Raw genomic sequence first — 13115 nt, forward strand, 5'->3', positions numbered from 1 at the left:
ATAAAATTTTAAAGCATCGATACTTCAATTTCAAGTCTGCTTGGTGACGCTGACGAACTACTCAAACTGGCATTCAAAAAAATAAACTGTTTCGGCGCGTTCTCCGCTTTGTGCCTGTGTTTCGTGCTGTGTGCGGTTTGTTCAGTCTTGTTCTTGGAACATATTTTGTTATAAAATCATAGTAATATTGCATTTTGGTGGCGCGCACAGTGTACATCTTGCACAAAAGAAGTAATTTAGTAAAAGCGTCGAAACAGAACGATAGCCAGAAAAGAGCACGATTAATTGAGCAACGTGAAAATATTGTAGTGCAGCAGTCAAATCCACCTTAATAAAAATGGCCGCAAAACCAGAGGACAAAAGTACGGATATACCGGATCGCCTCTTTGACTCCAATCTTCGCAAGACTTATAAGCGTATGCGCTTCTTTGGCAAGGTAAGAAGAATTGATCTTAATGCCACACACTAAATAAATCAAGCACGGATGCTGTTGAGATTCGCCTGCGCAGATTTCTGCAGCTGCAGCGACAGCCTTGTCTCCTCTCTTGCTCTTGTCATTTCCTTGCGCATTTTATTCCTGTTGTTGTTTTCGCGCTACATGCATCTGTGTGCGTGTTTTTGTATATGTGTGAGTTTGCATGAATGCCATATGTGTGCGAGTGTGAGTGTGAGAGGCAGTGTTGTCAAAGACGCGACAGCAACCAGTTGGTTCTTTTGGCGCGTACTAAAACCCATATGTATGTAACCATGTGCAGCCTCCTACATACAACATACATATATACTTACTTGCAAGCACATACACTTATGCGTATGTATTTAATTCGTTTTTGAATAAATTCGTTACGCGTATAGGGCGGCTTTGCAAAATGTTACGAGATCATCGATGTGGAGACAGACGATGTCTTTGCCGGCAAAATTGTGTCCAAGAAGCTGATGATCAAGCACAACCAAAAGGAAAAGACGGCTCAGGAGATCACAATACATCGCAGCTTAAATCATCCGAATATTGTAAAATTTCACAGCTATTTCGAGGATGTGCAAAACATTTACATTGTGCTTGAGTTGTGCAAGAAACGCGTAAGTATTTTACATATTCGCACATTACCAAATCGTTATCCTTTCAATATTGCCCCATTTAGTCGATGATGGAATTGCACAAGCGTCGTAAAAGTATTACGGAATTCGAGACGCGCTATTACATCTATCAGATCATTCAGGGTGTTAAGTATCTGCACGACAAACGGATCATTCATCGTGATCTGAAGCTGGGCAATCTTTTTCTGAACGACATGCTGCACGTAAAGATCGGTGACTTTGGTTTGGCTACACGCATCGAGTTCGAGGGCGAACGTAAGAAGACACTGTGCGGAACACCCAATTATATTGCACCCGAGATCCTCACGAAAAAGGGCCATTCGTTTGAGGTTGACATTTGGTCAATTGGCTGTGTGATGTACACGTTGCTGGTGGGTCAGCCTCCATTTGAGACAAAAACACTGAAGGACACATATTCGAAGATCAAAAAGTGCGAATATCGTGTGCCAAGTTATTTGCGTAAACCTGCCGCTGACATGGTCATCGCCATGTTGCAACCAAATCCAGAGAGTCGACCCACTATTGGTCAACTGTTGAATTTTGAGTTCCTTAAGTCGTCGCAGGTGCCAATGTTCTTGCCCAGTTCGTGTCTGACGATGGCGCCGCGCATTGGCATCAACGATGTGCTTGAAGATCCCGCTCAACGCAAGCCGTTGACAGAGATGAATGGTCTACGCGATGATACGCGCTTGGAGTCTACATTCCTTAAAAATAACTTGCACGACGCCATCACAGCTTCGGCACAAATGTGTAGGCACAACGAGGACTATCGCAGCGACATCGAGAGCTTGCATCAACAGCTCACCACGCTTATCAACAACAAGGTTAGTCTTCTGAAAGACTTCTAAACTTGCATGATCCTAGGCATTATAATCTTTTTAATTTTTTTACAGCCACGTTTATTGCAAGGCAATTTGGGCGATGAGAATACTGATCCAGCGGCTCAGCCACTGTTTTGGATATCCAAGTGGGTGGACTACAGCGATAAGTATGGTTTTGGCTATCAGCTATGCGATGAGGGCATTGGCGTCATGTTTAATGATACTACAAAACTTATACTGCTGCCCAATCAAATCAACGTGCATTTTATCGACAAGGAGGGCAAAGAGACTTATATGACCACAACAGATTACTGTAAGACGCTCGATAAGAAAATGAAATTACTATCGTACTTTAAGCGTTATATGACCGAGCATTTGGTCAAGGCTGGTGCCAATAACGTGACAGTTGAGAGCGATCAAATCTCGCGTATGCCACATCTTCATTCCTGGTTCCGAACAACGTGCGCCGTTGTCATGCATTTAACCAATGGTTCCGTTCAGGTAATTTAATCTCGTTTGTAATTTATATCAATAAGCTAATCATGATATATTTTTTGCAATTTAGCTTAATTTCTCGGATCACATGAAGATCATTTTGTGTCCACGTATGAGCGCCATCACCTACATGGATCATGAGAAGAACTTCCGCACATACCGCTTCTCCACTATTGCCCAGAGCGGCGTCTCCAAGGATTTGTATCAAAAAATACGCTATGCTCATGAAAAACTACGAAAAATGCTCGAGAAGATGTTTGTTTGAGCATTATTAATTCGCTATGTGCACAGCAGCAGGCTGACTTCATTATTTTTATGTTTATGATTAGTTTAAGCGCATTTATGAACCACCAATCTACCAGGCAACATCATCATGCTCACGTCTTTTTACCTAAATCTTAGTTGCTGTTCAATCTCAATCCTGTTCAATGTTTAAGTTAAATTTTACCCTCATTGTTTTTTGTTTAATTTCCCAATAATTATTAAATCGATAAAGTTTCGCCATTCAGTGCATGATCACGTATAAATCGGTTAAAATGTTTTTGTCTAAATATTAAACGAATTAAATTTTAAAGAAATAAATGTAGATTGTAATCTAATACCAATTTAATGTTTGTCGACTGGTGTAATATTTTATTTCGAATAAATTAACCTGTTCAAAGTAGTAACGGCACAATGTAATTTATCGATATTTAGCGTATTTTTCGAACTGGGTAATCGAGTTATCGAAATACGTTAATTCAATGCACACAACTGATCACGCTGTTACAAGTCAATTTGTATAACACGTAAAACAAATTAATTGCATAGGTAAACTTTAAATTAGCATGCTTTGTGTGTCACGTCAATAAAATAAAATCAACGTGTACAACAATTTTAATATGTTTAACAATTTAGTATTTTAGTTAGTAGATGGGCAATTTGGTTTAATACTAGATGTAGACTTGGTCACACTATTACACATTTTCGTATTGATTTTATTTGCTGAAAAGTCCAAGAAAAGAAGTTGCGGAATACACAATTAAAGGGTCATTATAGGCGTTTGGAATTTGTTGCATCTAAATGCAACTTAGTGTACAAAAAAGCCAAACTTGCAAACATGGGCGACAATGAGCAAAAGGCCCTTCAGCTTATGGCTGAGGCTGAGAAGAAGCTGACACAACAGAAGGGTTTTCTAGGCTCACTTTTTGGGTGAGTAATAATTTCATTATTGCAAATATTATTGTTGTTGCACAGAAGTACTCGAAAACTTGAGTTAGCAGGCTTTATTAAAAACACATTGTATGTGTGTGCAACTACGCATTATCTTATGTATGCACTGAGTTCATATTCTTATTTACGTGGTCTCTATAGAGAAAGCTGTAACATCCCCCATACAATGACCCCTCTGTTGTTGCTGTTGTTGTTTGTATACCATTGTAGATGAAATGATATTTAATATTTAAAACGAACGTGTGTCAGTAGTCCCTTCTTGTGGTTTGGTTTCTCAACCTACAATAACAACAATGTCATAGTTCGTTATCATAAATAAATAAGTTAGTAATTGACTTGTTTGGACCTAACAATTTAACAACAAATTTAATCGTTTAGTCAATAATCAGTAACCAAATTTTGTAATCAATATTCAGTAGTTTTGATAAGTCATTCGCAAGGCATTCGTACGTACTACCCCATCTTCGATACACTTAATAATCGATAAACTTTGTTGCATTTTATAACACTGCAGTGGTTCGAACAAGATCGAAGATGCCATCGAGTGCTACCAGCGGGCTGGAAACATGTTCAAGATGTCCAAGAACTGGACCAAAGCAGGCGAGTGCTTCTGTGAGGCAGCCACGCTCCATGCACGCGCTGGCAGTCGCCATGATGCTGGCACCTGCTACGTGGATGCCTCAAACTGTTACAAAAAGGTGGATGTTGAGAGCGCCGTCAACTGTTTGATGAAGTCCATTGATATCTACACCGATATGGGACGCTTTACCATGGCTGCCAAGCATCATCAAAGCATTGCGGAAATGTACGAGAGCGAGCCCAGCACACTGGTTAGAAAGCCGCATTATTTAAAAATGATACAACGTTGATTACCGATGTATTTTTAGGCCATGTCAATTCAGCACTATGAACAGGCAGCTGACTATTTCAAGGGTGAAGAGTCTGTTAGCTCGGCCAACAAGTGCATGTTGAAGGTTGCTCAATACGCTGCCCAGCTGGAGGATTATGAGAAAGCAATATCCATATACGAGCAGGTGGCTGCCTCCTCCCTGGAGAGTTCGCTGCTCAAGTACAGCGCCAAGGAGTACTTCTTCCGCGCTGCTCTCTGTCATCTGAGTGTGGATTTGTTGAATGCGCAGCACGCCATTGAGAAGTATGCGCAACAATATCCAGCATTCCAGGATTCCCGAGAGTTCAAGCTAATCAAGGTAAACTACTTAAAAAGTAAATAGACCAATTATACACTAACACATTGCATCTTTCAGGTGTTGTGCGAGCATCTTGAGGAGCAGAACATTGAGGGCTTCACAGAGGCAGTTAAGGATTATGATAGCATCTCACGCTTGGATCAGTGGTACACAACTATCTTGCTACGAATTAAAAAGGCCGCCGATGAGGATCCAGACTTGCGATAAACAATTTAAACACTCTATAAACGCATATAAATACATACCTATATAACTAATTAAATGCTTTTTTCAGTTACAAAAAAAAAAAAAAAACAATCTATATATAAATAATTATTAAATATATCTACATATATGAAAACCACATAAACTCAATAACGAAAGTCAAGTGAAGAGCACTTTAATTCAACATACTAACAACTATTTTAACGTAACATAATTAAACACTCAATATGCTCAGCACCATTTTTGAAACTGAAATCGAAGATATTTTGACCTCTCACTTTGCCCCCAAACTGCAATTAAACTAGCAATATTGGAATTGTTATTAAAATGTTATAGTGTTTATATGATTTTGTTTTGTAATATGTTACTCTAACAAACATAAATAACTTACAATGCAAGAATCGTTAAATAATTTGCAACACAAATTAATTACATTATGAGATTTGTTTGTTTTTTGTTAAGTTTTTTCTTAAAACCTTAGCCAAATTGTCAATTGACAGCGAGTAGAGATCTGAATTTCGCATTTCTATGATTAACAAAATAACTGAAAAACTCAACGATTGCACCTAATCAAAGAAAAGACGCATTATGTAAATCTTCAAAAACAAATACATGATTAAAGTATCGAATAAAAACGGAAATATTTGAATCGTATGTAGTTATTGAATCTCAAATTCAATAACAAGATAAAGAAAACTCAAAATTACGAAAGATTGTTAGTAAAAACATGAATATTTAAAGGCAAAAAAGTAAAAAACATATTTAAATTACACAAACAATTAACCAAGTAAATTCCTTAGCATATTTTGAGGGTCGCAGTTGAAATATTTGAAAATTCCATCTCAGAAAATATCAATATTGGGTTAATCCAAAAGTATATTTAAATAAAAAATAATAATACAAATTTTAAAATGTTTCGGTGTGTAGTAGAGATTCAAAAGATCGTTTAATAAATAAAATAGTTTGGATTAAATATTTAACACTTATGGTATATGGATTATCTAATTGCAGTTGTTCTTAATTGCAAAAATAGCGTACTTACTATCGATATATAAAGCCCATTACACAATGTTATAAATACAAAAGTAATTGACGAAAGATTGGAAAGTAAAAGTGCTTTTTAAAAAATAAAACACGAATAAAAACTTGATTCTTTCGCATTGTTATTATGGCTGCTATATAAATATGAAAAAGTGGCCCAATCCTGCCAGAATTCCATATAAAATATGCTTAGAACATCTATGTATGTATGTACCAACGATTGCAAATACATATTTGTTTATAATATAAGCACCTAAATAAAGATAATATATGAATACTTTATTCGCCTCTAATCAGCGAACTTCCAAAATGAATTTACTTTCATTTCAAATATTTGCGTATACTTAATTTTTGATTGCAAGCAAATTATAGATAAGTCTTAGAAATCTAATGTATTATAAGCTACTTTCTACGTTTTTAAATTAAATTTCATAGTTATCATCATTCATTTCTGATATGTACTTTGCGGTTATTAATTGTACTTGTATTTATAATTGACTAATTATTGCAAAGCAATATTTCACAACATTCTGACAGATCTTTTTAGTGTAGTTGTTAATTGAAATTTCCCACAGCAAACTAGAGATTCAGATTCAGCAATGAGCAGAAATCTTTAATTACATAGTTGTAAGAATAGAAATTTATCGCTCTAATTCAAATCGAATAGACATGCTCAATTTATTTATTATATATTATTTATACTTAATGGCTTACCTCGTTGTGGAGCAACAATGCAGCGTGACTAAGTGATCAGGATATGCAGCTGTTTTTTATTGATAAACGTAAACGGGTTTTTAATTTCATTCAAGTTTGCATTGAATAGTGGCAGAAGCGTCACAACTGAAGTTTATCAACTATATACATAGTACGTAGTTGGTAATTAGTAGCAGCTAATCTAGGTTCACATCTCAAATGACAACAGAGCTTTGTTCTCACGCAACATTTCTCTCTCGCTCTCTTTCTAGCTCTTGTATGGATTACACTAGCATGCATGTTTTGCGTACCAATATATTGACATAAATGTACTATTCTGCTACCAAAGTGTACCCAATATACAGAAAGTGCACCATTTTTCTACAAATAGAATGTACAAATACCTTACAAATGTACCTCTTTTGTTATAAAAGTACACAGTTTGATAATCTTGTATATGCGTATGTGTGTGAGTCTGAGCTTGAGCTCGCGCGTTTGTGTGTGTGTGTGAGTGAGTGTATTTATCAGCATGTGCCTGTGTCTGGTCTAAGGCCAATGCCAGTTGCTCCGTCGTTCTCCGCGAGTTAAGCACGGCTTGGCTCTTGACTCCTCAACACTGAAGTAATAATAATAAAAAAAAGCTTTACCACACGCATCCCATCAGCTTTAGTATCAAATCGAAGCAAATAATCACATAAATAGCATTATATAAACAAACGGAAAACACAGCCAAGTATCGCAAATACCATATACACTTGATATATTCATAATTAAATAAATATACACATGCAAGTCTCTGTACATTATACTCTGTATATATGTATATCGCTGTGAATTTCATTGCATTCCGGTTTTTGGATTAATCAACAAATCGACAAAATCAACAACAACAATCATATGTGCGACGTCAGTGCCTACTTTAAATTCAAAACATCACAAAAATCCCAATCAAAAGAAAAATCCAATATATAAATATTACGTTCTCTTTTCTGCACATTATTTGCAATTATTATCGTATTATGATAATTTACACAAATCTCAAAAAATAACAAATCTTTCTTTTTGTAGAATTCAAGCGGTTACTCAATCCCAGTGAAAAAAACCGCAAAATGCGTATATCAGGTAAACACAAAAAAAAACCCAATTATTTGTTAACTTAAGATTATCTGTTCATTTTCTGCGAATTGATTTGTTATAGCTAATGTATATGTAATTGTAACGGTTATTCCTGAACTTCAGAATTTAGAAAATTAAACTAAGGTATAACCCTACGAATTTCACGCTATCTCTAGTCGTAGTTTTGTCTGATAAGGTGCATCTAGTTGTTTTGTATAATATGTAAGCATCTAAAAGATAGATTAGCATAGCTCTTGTGGAACTAAACGAAATTGCCTTCCTCAATAAATTCGATTTCAAAATACATATAAAGAAAATAAAAAACAATGAGACACGATCTTAAAACGTCACAAAGAAAACTTTTCATACACACATACATATGAGTGATTCATTCCAGTTCGGATAAAATTATTGGTTAAACAATCAGAATGTGAATAGGATTTTTAAATAAGATTTCTGTGGGATTTAAATTTATACTATTTATCCTACATGGGCTAGTTATAAGACCTCCATGCTTGCAGCAATCATCGATCATATTTATCATTTCAGCCAACATGTCTTTCCTATTTGGGGGCTCGCTGTTGCTGGCGATGCTCTGCTTGAGCCAACAACAAGCCCCTCAGCTCTCAGTGGGCAGTCCTCTCGAGGCATTGACGCCACAGACCGCATTCAGTAAGAGCAACGATCCTATGCAGTCGCTGCGTAACAGCTTCAACGATGATACGCTGCGGAGTATTGCTCAAGGAGCACAGGAATTTGGATTGGATTTGCTGAATCGCATCGCTGTGGTCGTCGAACAGGCGAACAGGGACTTTATGATATCGCCATTCTCGGTGTGGTCGCTGCTCATCTTGCTGTTCGAGGCAGCCGACGGTCGAACTTATGAACAACTGCGTCAGGGATTGCGTATCAATGTGAGTCCTGAGGAACTGCGTTCTGTCTACCGTGTGTGGAGTTCTTACTTGAAGTAAGTGAAGTTGAAATATATAATCCAAATGGATAGTTTAACATGTCCTTCTTTAACAGTGTGAAGACCACCACCATTGAGGTTGCATCGCTGCAAGTGCTTTACGTGGATACGAGTTCGCCGGTGAAGAGTAGCTATCGCGATGTCGTGCAGAACTATGGCGTACAGCCCGAGGAGGTGGATTTCTATGCCCGTGAAACGGTTCAACTCATCAATGATGCAGCCAATCGCACGACTCGTGGCCTCATCCCCTATACAGTGTTGCCGCAGCAGATCTATGGCGCCAAGATGTTTATGATGTCGACGCTCTTCTTCAAGGGCCAATGGAAGGTGAAACAAAACGCATCTGCTATTGTGATGTCCAATGCCTATTTCAATTTCTCTCTACAGTTCCCCTTCAATGAGTCGCGCACGCGTGTAGAAAACTTCTATGATGAGAGCGGCGGTGTTGTCGGCCAGGTGCCAATGATGGTGCAGGAGGGCAATTTCGCATATGTGACCAACATTCAAGGCCTGGATGGTTATGTGCTTGAGCTGCCATACGGTACACAGGATCGTCTGTCCATGATTGTTGTGCTCCCGAAGCGTGGCTTCAAGTTAAGCGACATCTCTGCCAATCTAAAGAATCTGGGTCTGGCACCGATTCTGCAGCGCATTGCCAAGTTTAGACGGGAGGCTAGCGAAGACAACGAGGTGGAGGTGCTGCTGCCCAAGTTTACAACGCAAACAGACTTCAACTTGAAGCAAATTCTCACAGAGGTGCGTGGCATACATGACACTCCATAAACATTTTCACTAAATGCTTGTTACATATTTCAGATGGGCATTCGTGATGTGTTTGATCAAAAGGACTCCAATCTTAATCGTATGGCCGAAGGTTTGTACACCTCATACTGTGTGCATGCCACCAAGATCATTGTAGATGAACAGGGCACCGCGGCCGCAGCTGTAACCTCGGCTGTGCTGTCCAACAAAGCATCACCACCAAAATTCCAGCTGGATAGACCATTCCAATACATGATCGTGGAGAAGTCGACGAGTCTGCTGCTCTTTGCCGGTCAAGTGAGAAATCCGAGTAGGACTTAAGCGCGATTTATTAAATGTCATAACTTAAATTGTAATTAATAAAAATAATTGAAGCGACGCCAGCTAGCCAAGCTCATTTCTTGGCTCGGCCCGCTGCCTTTTTGCCACCAATTGGCTGTTGTTTGTCTTTGCTGGCTTTGCTAGAGATGAGCGGGTGAGTTTCTGTGGAAAACAAAGATTACTTTACGATTGACAGTTGAGCGTTTCATTCACTTACCATCGGTGGGCGCGTCAGGCAAACTGACATCATAGTGCTGCAAGCGTCTTCGCTTGGTGGCCATAATATCATCTTCATAATCACGCGACTCGTTGCCCAACAAATTTGCATTGGGCTCGAGATTATCTTGCGCCGACCAATCCTCGGGATCTTCCACCTCTGGTGCCATGGGTAAGAATTGCAAAGCATTCTCATCTTCGCCCTCCTCGTCAGAAGAGCAAAATGCTGCCACGGGTTCCACTTTTTGTACATCAACTTCGATCTCCTCGTCCTGTTGCGCATCGGCATTCAAGTCCACTGATTTGTCTTCATCCGCAATATCAAATTCAGATTCACGCTCTTCGTATTCCACATTCTCGTCCAGCTCTTTGAAGTCGGGCGCAAATGCCGACCAGTTTTCCACTTGATTTTGTGCCCAAATCGAAACCAAGCCTGAACTAATACTGGCTATAATAGGACGCACCGGATGCCAGACAACATCTAGCAGCAGCTCTCCCTTTGTACCGTGCAGAATCTTGACAAGATTGCCAATGGATTTTTCCCAAATGTAGAGCGCATGTTGCCGTGCGCTGCCTGCACAAATGTATTCTCCGTCTCCAGAGAAACAGCATTTTTTCCACGTGGTTCTGCAAAATATCATTGATTGAATGAGTGTGGACGAATAAAGTGAGATTGTAAACCTACTTGTTGACCAAATCCTGCAACTTTTGTATGGGCTCCGGCTCGCCATCCTTGCCAAGCGCAATGATCTCCTTTGAGTCATAAACGCGGATCACACGATCGGAGGTATTTATAAGGAAGGCACTAAATGAACGAAAAATCGTTTAAGAAGTTGCACAGGATGTTTTGTGTAAGTCACCTACTCTCCTCGCCTGGCAAATTCAATGCTTTTGACTGCCGTTGCACTTGAAGTGCCAACGATAATGCGAAAACTGGCAACCACCTCAAATGTCTCCACGTCCAACACCAGAATCTTGCCCTTGGCATTGCCAGTGTAAATGTGTTTGCCACGCCGATCAAATGACGCCACTATATTGAGATCTCCCTGTCAAGGAAATGCAAATTAAGATTATTGGCAAACAAAAAAAAAAAAAAATAGATCACTTTAAGTTTATCGTACATCAGAATCCAGGGGAAGACATCGATGTGAGCCGCCAATTTTGACCAGCACGGCGGCATATCGCATAGGACAGACCAACAGTCTAGTATCGTTGCGTGGATCGAATTGCACCTTGAGTACCGGTGAGGGAAAGCGATATTTATGCTCCAGTTCGCCGGTCAGCACATCCCAAATGCAAACATTATTGTCTGTTGATGCCGAAAGTAGCTAGAATGGGAATTAGAATTAGAGTTTACTGCGATAAGATGGTTAAGTAGCTGCATCACCTTATGGCCATTTCTCGTCCAACTGAGACTGCACACAGGATGAACATGTGCTGATATTATTTTGGCAATGCCGCGCGTTAGGAAATCCCAAATAACAATCCGGCCATCGTTGCAGCCGACGGCCAACAAAGTGCCGTATTTGTTGAAGGCGCAGGTCACGGCCAGGGATATGCAATCCAGGGAGCCATCGAACTCCTCGGGGTAGTTTTGGCCGAAGGACTCTTGTTATTAAGTACATTATAAATCGGTTTCCATTAAATAAAAGCGCAAAACTTACCTAGCAATTCCAAATTCATTTTTGGGGTTCTTCTTCTTCAACTGCCATTCACTGTAACAAGCAAAACAATCGATAGCAAGGATTTTTCGATTATTTTGTGAAAGAGTAATTTTAAATTTATTTCAGTTCCACATCACCAAAAAATTCAAATTTTCTCGGGTTTTTTTTTAGTTTATTTCATATGTTACAGTTGCCCCATGTAAAACCCCACAATTCAAAAATTGGTCTTTTAACATGTGCGAGCATGAAGAGACAATCATTTAGCGGCATATGTTTAAAGACATTATTTTGTTTACAACCACATGCTGATGTTCATTAATTGTCATCATTAGTAACCTCTTCTCCCTGCTGGGCTTTATAAGTGTGAATCCTTTGTTTTAATGCTTCATTGGAAACCAGATGATTGTGTTGAACGAAAATGTTGCTAACACAGCCAACAATTGGACACTTTACACTCAAACTATCTTTTATGGCCGCCATCACCGAATCTCGATCATAATGATGTCCGCAATTTTTGTTGCGCACGGGATTCAACATTAAACCTTTCGTCCATGGATCATACATGGAAAAAACATTGGTATCGTCTTCCACAATTTCTGTATTATCATCGGCATGGGAAGTGCTTGGACAATTCAACATTTCTTGTTTAAAATCCGCGAACTCTGACAACATTTTAGCGGTTATGCAATTTTCGTCTTCGGTTTTTTGAAATTCCTTATATTTCGCTTCGAATTCTTCCAACGTATGGCTTTTTGTCTTGCTTTTAGTCCAATTAATGCTTCTCCCATCTCCAGGCGTTTTTTTTCGATTTCATCATTGAACTTTTTTATTATATCACAATTTTCTTCTTTGCTGCCTTCATTAACAAGAAAAAACAAGAAAAGTTACAAACGGCAAAATATTTTCAAACTTAACTTGTATCTACTATTTTCGAATGTCCTCATCAAATGCGCGTTTTCAATAAGCGTCTTTTTGACGCTATCGACTTCGTTACTAAAATTCATTATATGTAATTATTTTGAGAATTCAGAACATTAATAAAACGACAGCAGCAATACTAAATTTGTTCAGCAAAAGTTTTGCTGAGTTTGCTATCGAGCAAAGCCAAGGGTAAAATTTTATTTTACAACTTCAGAAGTGCCGATATATCGATATTTTCTTTCCCCAAAAAAAAAACAGTTGTTCTGAAAAATACCATAAGTATTTATTATTTGAAAAAAATTCAGTACTCATTTCAGTGAGAACACTTGAATGCCGTAATAAAAATTTGCTATTGGTAGCATATATTAAATTTAAT

At 38.5% G+C, this 13115-nt stretch overlaps 5 protein-coding genes across 5 annotated transcripts; 3 read left to right on the forward strand and 2 right to left on the reverse strand.

Moving 5' to 3' along the window:
* Positions 1-58: 58 nt before the first annotated feature.
* On the forward strand, positions 59-3010 carry LOC132793788 (serine/threonine-protein kinase polo). Its single transcript, XM_060803873.1, has 5 exons — positions 59-436; positions 853-1077; positions 1140-1919; positions 1989-2417; positions 2482-3010. Exons 1-5 carry the CDS (start codon positions 338-340, stop codon positions 2674-2676), a joined length of 1728 nt encoding a protein of 575 aa, XP_060659856.1. The 5' UTR covers positions 59-337; the 3' UTR covers positions 2677-3010.
* Positions 3011-3325: 315 nt separating this feature from the next.
* On the forward strand, positions 3326-5128 carry LOC132793791 (alpha-soluble NSF attachment protein). The gene is made up of 4 exons (XM_060803876.1): positions 3326-3602; positions 4138-4453; positions 4511-4831; positions 4889-5128. The coding sequence occupies exons 1-4, from the start codon at positions 3511-3513 to the stop codon at positions 5036-5038; spliced, it is 879 nt and encodes a 292-aa protein (XP_060659859.1). The 5' UTR covers positions 3326-3510; the 3' UTR covers positions 5039-5128.
* Positions 5129-7291: 2163 nt separating this feature from the next.
* On the forward strand, positions 7292-10043 carry LOC132793790 (serine protease inhibitor 77Ba). The gene is made up of 6 exons (XM_060803875.1): positions 7292-7390; positions 7838-7891; positions 8435-8852; positions 8912-9182; positions 9243-9611; positions 9672-10043. The coding sequence occupies exons 2-6, from the start codon at positions 7879-7881 to the stop codon at positions 9936-9938; spliced, it is 1338 nt and encodes a 445-aa protein (XP_060659858.1). The 5' UTR covers positions 7292-7390; positions 7838-7878; the 3' UTR covers positions 9939-10043.
* Positions 9045-11967, reverse strand: LOC132793789 (retinoblastoma-binding protein 5 homolog). The gene is made up of 7 exons (XM_060803874.1): positions 11819-11967; positions 11542-11762; positions 11276-11482; positions 11019-11200; positions 10840-10959; positions 10156-10781; positions 9045-10100 (listed from the first exon to the last, which is right to left on the reverse strand). The coding sequence occupies exons 1-7, from the start codon at positions 11835-11837 to the stop codon at positions 10012-10014; spliced, it is 1464 nt and encodes a 487-aa protein (XP_060659857.1). The 5' UTR covers positions 11838-11967; the 3' UTR covers positions 9045-10011.
* A 162-nt stretch (positions 11968-12129) lies between these two features.
* LOC132793795 (E3 SUMO-protein ligase NSE2-like) lies at positions 12130-12912 on the reverse strand. Its single transcript, XM_060803880.1, has one exon. The coding sequence runs from the start codon at positions 12488-12490 to the stop codon at positions 12134-12136; it is 357 nt and encodes a 118-aa protein (XP_060659863.1). The 5' UTR covers positions 12491-12912; the 3' UTR covers positions 12130-12133.
* Between the last annotated feature and the right edge of the window lie 203 nt (positions 12913-13115).

The sequence above is a fragment of the Drosophila nasuta genome, chromosome 3 (assembly GCF_023558535.2).
Source record: "Drosophila nasuta strain 15112-1781.00 chromosome 3, ASM2355853v1, whole genome shotgun sequence".
NCBI classification, from domain to species: Eukaryota; Metazoa; Arthropoda; class Insecta; order Diptera; family Drosophilidae; genus Drosophila; species Drosophila nasuta.